The 8,946-nt window shown below is 31.7% G+C and overlaps 1 protein-coding gene across 1 annotated transcript; it reads right to left on the bottom strand.

Moving 5' to 3' along the window:
* Positions 1-8,053: 8,053 nt before the first annotated feature.
* LOC129959666 (uncharacterized) lies at positions 8,054-8,647 on the bottom strand. Its single transcript, XM_056072555.1, has one exon. It carries the CDS (start codon positions 8,645-8,647, stop codon positions 8,054-8,056), a length of 594 nt encoding a protein of 197 aa, XP_055928530.1.
* Positions 8,648-8,946: the final 299 nt, after the last annotated feature.

Genomic DNA, 8,946 nt, shown 5'->3' with positions numbered 1-8,946 from the left:
AAAGCTGAGTTTAAATTTCATTTTGGTGCACAAAATGAAGTTAGAAGGGATAAAATATTCCAAAATGAAGATCCCGTGCCTACTGCGAATGAATTATTCTCAGGCCATAAGAAAACCTTTAATCATGGGGAAAAGAACTCTTGCATTTTTTGTGAGAAACAAGATGAAAGCCAAAATTGTTTTGTGGCTCAAAAAATGACGTTAACTCAAAAAATGATGAAATTAAGAAGAGAAATGGATTTTTCATCTACCTAAAAATTGCACATAGGGCGAAGCAATGTAAGTCAACTGTTCGATGCTTGATATGCTTAAGAAGACATTGGGCTGTAATGTGTCCAGACTTACAAACATGTAAGAAGAAAGATGATGATAAAATTAAGGAGGAGGATGCACAAAAGGTATCTTTAGCAAGTACCAGTTTTAGTTATCAACATGAAGTGTATCTTTAAACTTTATTAGTGAATATCGAATTTAATAAAAGGCAGAAAACGGTAAGGGCACTCATTGACACTGAGTCAAAGTGTTCATATATATTAAAAGGAACGGCTGAAGAAATTGGGTGCCATTCAAATGGAACAGATATTTGATTCATGATCTTTTTGGAGGAACCACAACAAAAGAGAAAAACCCACAAATGTTATAAAGTGTCTCTTAGTAGCCTATATGGCAATTATTGTAGAAGATTGAAGCTTTTGGAACATTTGAAGATTTGTGGACCAGTGACCAGTTTGCAGCCTCGACCATTTATAGAAGAAATGAAACAAAAAGGTGTCACTGTCTCTGATGTTGGAAGAAAAGATTTGAAAATAAAAGTCCTTATTGGAGCAGACGTCGCAGGTGCATTGTTGACGGGAAAAGTTACAAATTAGAAAACGGATTGGTTGCTGTGGAATCTTTGTTCGAATGGACAATTATGGGTAGAATAAATTATTATACTTCAGAAAGTAACGTGTCTATGTCCTCCCTGATAACGTCCATGTTGGTTCACAGTAGCGACATAGAAAACATGTGGAAACTAGAGGCATTGGGAATTACAGATTCCAAAGAAAACAGAAGTGATGTCGAATTACAAGAAGCAGTATGGGATCATTTTCATAAGACCCTAAAAAGGACAGAGGAAACATATGAAGTCTCTTTACCTTGGATTGATGAGAAAGACAAATTACCCTGTAATAGAGAAGTAGCGAAAAAAAAAAAAGACTAATTTCCACGACAAAGAAACTCGTGTTTAAAGATAAAACAGAAGCTTACAATGCAGTGTTCGAAGAATGGGTTAAATGCGGAATAATCGAAGAAGTACCATAAGAGGAGAAAAGTGTGCACAACTATTACCTTCCACCCAGGCCAATATTCAAAGAGAACTCTTCAACATCCATAAGACCAGCTTTTGTGGATTCGTGTAAGCAGAAGGACGTTCTTTCCCTTAACGACTGTCTCGCAAAAGGCGAAAATTTAATTGAATTAATACCAAGGTTGCTGCTTGATTTTAGGCGAGAAAAAATAGGAATGGGGTCAATTCATGTGACGTAAAAGTCACATGTTATGTACTTCTTGCGCATGGCATTTAAGTTTAATCCGCACCGCTTTCGTCGATCAGTCTGCCATTAACGTTCTCCGCCAAGTATGAAGCGGATTTTTTGTTTACATTTGAAATTATAATTATTGAGGCATTTTCTTTCCTCTTATTACGTGTTAACAGAGGAAATACTGGTGTGCTGATGGATGCATTCTTTAATGTGAAACACAAGAGTGACTGTCATGATAAAATGTTTTCTTATTTTCCTTTCAACAATCCTGACTCAGAAAATCTTTATTATTGGCTACTTCCCGTACTTCGAACTATTTGGTGGTGTGAAAATTTGGAGATGATGCACAGCTCAGGTGTTTCCCTCGGCATTTGACCATGCTAAAAAATCAAGAATTCGGCCGATCAATATTATGGAATTGGAAATCATTTTTTTTTCTCAAATTCGCAAACAATTGTTTTTCTCGTATGGAATTCAAATATAATTAAATCTAATGATCAATTAATAATTAAATCCTGGAAATATTTAAGTATACTATCATTAAGAGCATACAAGTGTTCAAAATTTGAACATCCCAATACATTCGGAATTGAATGAAAAATCAGTTACAAAATTCAGTCTTGAAAATGAAACAAGATAATAAAAGTCTGCGAAATAAATAAAACAAAGAATAAAAGTAAAGTTAAAGTAAATAAAAGTCAAGCTAAATAAAAATGTGTGAAATCACTGCCAATTTGCTTTAACTCTTTTAAAGATTCAGTTTTTTTGTTCTGTCTAATTAGAGGATGAGTTTTGCTGTAGAACTGTGTTTCGTCGTTCAATTAATTAAAACATTTGAGAAATTTACATATTCCGCTGAATGTTTGTACCTTATTTCATCACCAACTTAATTTCTATTTATACATTTAAAAATAAGATAATTAGACGCATAAGTGGACTGTTTCGTTCCCTCTTGTCTGAAGTAGAATTGTAAATGTTTAATTCACTTCTACAGTTATAATATTTTTTTCTTAAGAAATAAGCTTGTCTAGTAAATAACTGAAGAGTTCTGTCGCATTAAACATTGTCGTATTTCTTTGTCCCTTCCCCCACCCCTTTCTGGTTCAAAAGAGGTTGTAATTATTATTTTTTTACAAGGCAGTATTGGTTTAAATTGGTTGATTATGAGATCCAGGCACGGAGTCTGGAAGTTGAATTTATATAATGAAATTCACTATGTCTGTTTCTTTTTAGAAATATATCTATTATGCATGTATGAAGGGATTCTGCTATTAGCAATCATTGAATAATCCCTTGCAGTTAATTAGCAACAGGATAAGACTTAGCAAATAATGAATAATATAGTGTCTTAACTTGAAAATAACTTACAATACATTAATATATCTTAAATTATAATAAATAAATACACTTGCTATGAAAGACGCATTTTTTTTCCGTAAGTTTTCACCAGCACGAAGGTGTAAAGATATTGTAATTTCAAAAGAAGGTTCTTAACTAAATGCAAGAACGAGCTCACAAATAAGCAAGATACCTGCAAATGCTTTTATTAATCTCAAAAATATGTCATAGCATTTTACTTAGAGTCCTACCAATTAGAGTAACTGAGAAATTCAATCCAAAAAGCAATAATCGACTTAAACCAGCAAATTAATTTTTCAGATAGTGAATTCGACTTAATATCCAGAACAGGTTGTTATAACTCAATATAAATTTAATATTAAAACTGGCTGTTGAGGCATTATGTCGGAGAGATTCTAATTTATTAACAGCTAATGCAACAATAAATTTCATGTTACAGTCACTGAAAGAACAGCACACATCACTATCTGAAGAATTATATATCACATTGAAAAATCGCACAGAAGAAAGGCATACCGAAATAGAAAATGTCTTATAGTATTTACATAATTATAATGATTTTAAAAATGAAAATGAAAAAGAAGAAAATAAAATAACCAATTCAAATCTGATTTAAAATTTTTTTCCCCACAAACCTATCCACATTCAGAAGAATTCGGTTCAATTATCGAAGATTATGATGTCACTACTGTCGATAGCGAAAAGGAATTGTCACTTGAAAAAAAATTAGAATTACCGATAAATAAAAAAAATTTCAACGAACCAAAATACAATGCAGAAATCAGCTATATCCAAAACCATCCCAAGATAAATCGATTTATTTGAAGATGAGGGATTTAGAGGTAAATACTTGGAAAAAGTATATCGCGTATTGTAACAGTACCACCAACTAGCGTAGATGCCGAAAGAGCTGCTTTCGACAGCTGGTAATTTTTGCACAAAATTACTTTTCAGGCTTAATGACAGTGCAATTGATGCATTATGTTTTTTAAGATCACATTTCAAAAATTTTTAATACTACCACAGACTGAATAATGATATTTACACTTTTTTGCTATTTAAATAAATAAGATGTTCCTTTACTTGTTTGTGATTCTTTATATACTATTATAATTTATAAGTTACAATTTTTTTTGTGTGATATTTACACTCTCTAATAAAACTGGCAAATAAAACAAAGAAACACCTGTGTTTTCTTTCTTTTTCTAAAATTTCTACTACCGGTATTGAACTTTTGGTCCGATATTGCAATCCCTACATGCAACGATGTTAAAATTCTGTTGTTGCTTATCCCCCTTGAATTGAACGCCAATTCAAATCAAGTCAAAGATATCGGGGAAGGAGGGGTGCAGTAGCTTGTGAGGGTAAAGACCCCTGAGTACCCGAGGGCAAAAGTCTGACTTTAGTTCATATGAAGATGACACTGACACGCTCGTGTGCACAACCCCTTTTTACAGGGGGGGGGGGTCTTTCACTCACGTCACGGATAGAACACAGGAACTATGCTTGAACTCGGGACGCCCTAGCAAAGACGCGCTATTCCTAGGCTAGGACGCTCGCTCTGTTAAAATTCTGTTACCGGTTTGCATTCCAGCCTCCGTCTCGTTTCTTTTGGAACGCTCCTTATACATTGTTTTTTCACATACATAAACAAAATAAATGTTTTGAATTTCTTTCTTTTTAAATATATATTGATAATCATTACCATTGAAGTTTTAAAAGTTTGTTGCTTTTTAATGTAAAATGCTTAATATACACTAATGATTATTGAAGGTTTTTTTTTCATGTTTTTATTTCTTCCTTAGATAAGATTTATGAAATTAATAGAAAATAAACTATAGAAGTTGCTCTTTTTACACACATAGACATTATAATTTTTTAAAAATACAATAGTTGTCAAAATGAGAAATTGTTAAAAATTTTATTTGTATAAACAGGGATTTTTTTCTGCATATTTTGCTACTCAGCTATTTATTAAAAATGTAACGATTTATATATGAGCAGACATTTAATTTAGTTTTTTTGATTTGTTCCAGTTGAATTGGTCACAGGGAGGTATTCTATTGTTATTCTAATTCCTGATATGAAAATAAGGAATTAGAATATATGAATATAAATTCCTTATAATTAAAATTGTTAAAATTTTTATATTTATCATTAATTTTCTACCTAATTTTTTAGTACAGTGTATATACATATATAATATATATTGTTATCCATCAAAACATGCTCTTCTTGGTTGTTCAACAACTATTTAATATCTCTAAATTTATATATTATGTGTCGATAGATTTTTGTATATTGAGTAGCTTAGTCTTTATGAAATCATTTTTGTGTTTTCTTGTCTTTTCTGATAATTGTATTTTTTTATTACACGAATAATATTCCATTAAGGGCCGTACTGAAATGGTCCTATGCTCTTGGCAGAACTGCTGGATCTACACTTCTTCCAATTATGTGCTGCATTTTTGTTACTTTTTCACCTACTTTGTAACTCCACCCCTCTCCTCCTTTTAGAAAGAAAGCTGCCTCCTGCAATTTTTTGCTGTATATATTTAGCAAATTTTATAAGTTGGTTGAATAAAAATTATGTAACTTTAAAAAATATTAAATACTTTAATTAGCTGTATTATTTAAAAAATACTATTCAAAGGAAATAAATTTACTGCAAATAAAATGTCATTATTTTCCAAAAGACTGAAAATAAAACAAAATCATTATCTTACTGTTTGTAACAGCTACTGAACTCTGATATTTGTGTGATGTATAATAAAGATCTCTTCTTCTACCTTACCAATTTTTTTTAGTTGTCTTATTATTGATAATAGGTTGAACATTTTTAAAAATACAATGGATAATTAGATTAATATGTAAAGATCTTACTTTATTCGCCTATTAAATAGCTAGGATCCAATTGAATTGAGGACGCTATATGCATTTGAAGTAATGATAAGTTTAATGCTTAATAAGTAACAATAGATTACGAGACAATATATATATCTTTGAATTTATTTATCATAAATATAATGAACAAACATCAATCAGTTAATATAATCAATTACTGATCATAAATTCTGTAATATATTTTACGAATTATTATAGGTATATCATTGGAAGAGTAATAATAAGATAAATAAAAAAAATTTCAACGAACCAAAATACAATGCAGAAATCAGCTATATCCAAAATTATCCCACGATAAATCGATTTATTTGAAGATGAGGGATTTAGAGGTAAATACTTGAAAAAAATATATCGCGCATTGCTTACATTACCACCAGCTAGTGTAGATGCCGAAAGAGCGTTTTCGACAGCTGGTCATTTTTACACAAAATTACTTTTCAGGCTTAATGACAGTACAATTGATGCATTATGTTTTTTAAGATCACATTTCAAAAATTTGTAATAGTACAACAGACTGAATAGTGATATTTACACTTTTTTTTGTGATTTAAATAAATAAGATGTTCCTTTACTTTTTTGTGATTATATACTGTTATAATTTATAAGTTACACATTATTTTTTATGATATTTACACTCTCTAACAAAACTGGAAAATAAAACAAAGAAACGCTTCTGTTTTCTTCCTTTTTCTAAAATTTCTAATACCGGTATTAAAACCTGTATCCTGGTATTAAGATTTAAAAAATACCGAATACCGGTATTGAAATTTTGGTCCGGTATTGCAATCCCTAAACATTTAGAATTTGTAATTCCAATTAAGACAATTGAAGTTCAGATAAAGTAGTGTAAAGACAAATCGACATTCCAATTTCGGAAACAATCGTGCATTTTACACACACACACACACACACACACACACACAAAAAAAAAAAAAACTGATATAACGCCACAGTAAAAAGTGTTGCCAAATGAATTGATTCGTTTATTTTTACTTTCTCATATACGAAGTATAGAGAAAGCACTGTAATCGCCAAGAAATTCAAACTTGAGATTTCGGCAAATTCTCATGTTTGAGCCCTCAATAGATTAGAAAAACGCATTTTTGGTATAATGTCTATCTGTCTGAGAACACCATAACTAAAAATCGTTTACGGTATTTGGATTTAAGACTAAATTTTTAGAACTTTATAAAATTTTGGATGAAATAAATTCAGATGGGGGTTTGTCTGTCCGGGTATATTCAATATAAATTAACAAGATAACTATAAAGCGTGGAGATCTAGATTGGTAAAATCTTATACACAGGCTTAGCATCTAAACTGTTGGTGCTTATCAAATTTTGAATAAAATCTCTCAAAGGATTGACTGTCTGTCGGGCAGTATTTTCACATACAAGTAAACGCGATAACTGAAAAGCGCATTTCCTTACATATATATGAACATTAGAAAGTGATTTTGTGACTATAATTGTAGTTCTATGCCCAATTTTGGTTTTAATCAGTTGTAAAAAAATGCTTTCAAAATACATACTCAATTATATAGTACTTGTAGATTAACAACATCTCAACGCTTAATCGCCAAAGATCGCACTTAAACAGGCTCTTTCTTTCCTATTTATCGCCAGTGGCATACAGTTAATAATACACAAGTATATTGATTAGAGAGTAAGTAAGAAAGTTTCGAGAGACCAAGCCCACTGGTTAAGAAATAAAACATTTATAGTTAGCTGGTCACACGTTACTGGTTTAGCTTTAAAACAAGTTTCACATTCGTGGACTATCTTTCTACAATCAGCTTTGCCATTAATCGGCCAAAATCTTTGCCTTATAATAAACAATAATGTTTGTGATCCTATATGCAAATGCTTAATGTGATAACTAGTAATTATTAATCTCGTTAAACGATGGTAACAATATCGGAAACTTTTTGTCAAAGCTCGAATTACTGTAGGACAATCATCCACCAACTCTTAAAATACCTGCTTTATCAATAAAAGGATGTAAATTTTTTACCTGGCTTTGCCTTGAGACTTCACCTGAACATCTTAAAACTTTCATCTCTTTGGCAAACTCCCTTTGTAGGACTAAATTTACCAATGAAAGCTCGGCTTGTCTGAGCTCATAAGGGGATAAAAAACCTCTTGAACTGTCATCTTTCTTTCTATAATTATCGATGAACCTATGAGCATAATTCAAAATACGAATAAGTTTACTATAACTATTACTAATTTTTAGAAAATTATGAAGAAAATTATTGTTATCACTTATAAACAATTAGAGTCACTAGATGATTTAAACTCTTTCGAAAACTCATCTGCAATAACTCTGATTAAGGTGTCTGTATTTGGGTATTCACTGCTACGCAAAAATGACGGTCCTTTTAACCACAGTTTGCAATGATGAAGTTTATCAGGATCGAGTCCTCTGGAGATGAGGTCAGCAGGATTGTCATTAGAAAGGACATATCTCCAATCTTCAATGCAAGTGAGGTCCTGAATTTGGGTTACCCGATTGGCAACAAATGTCTTAAGAAGAAATGGTTCTTTGCGAATCCATGAAAGAACAATCATGCTGTCACTCCATAGATAGGTGCGGGATATTGGTAATTTGAGAGCATGTATCACCTTTTTCACTATCTTTGCTAGAAGCACTGAAGCGCAAAGTTCCCATCTTGGGATGGTAACTCTTTTTAATGGAGACACTCTCGATTTACTGGCAATCAATTTAATTGATGCATGGCCATATTTAATACACTTACAGTAGATAACTGCACCATAAGCGGCTTCTGATGCGTCAGCGAACCCATGGATTTCTATCACTTCAGCTCCCCCAGTAAGTATACATATTTCAAATTTCATGCTACTAACACTATGTAATGATTCGACGAAATTTTACCACTTTTTAATTTGTTTCTCAGGCAGTACCTCATGCCAATCCAGGTTTAAAGACCATAATTTCTGTAAAAAATATTTTTGCCTTCGTGACTACAGGTCCTAGTAATCCAAGAGGATCGAAAAGTCTTGCTATAGTGGTTTTGTGACTCGGCAGTCTTTCCCTTGAGACGGCTTGAAATCGACTTTAAAGTAAAGGCTGTCCTTTTTGGTATTCCAAAAAACTCCTAAAACTTGCGTTTCCTCGGAGTGTGTAAAATTATAGA

This window comes from Argiope bruennichi, chromosome X2, assembly GCF_947563725.1.
Source record: "Argiope bruennichi chromosome X2, qqArgBrue1.1, whole genome shotgun sequence".
NCBI lineage: Eukaryota > Metazoa > Arthropoda > Arachnida > Araneae > Araneidae > Argiope > Argiope bruennichi.
Note: the sequence above shows the minus strand (reverse complement) of the source record. Positions and strands in the feature narration are given on the sequence as shown.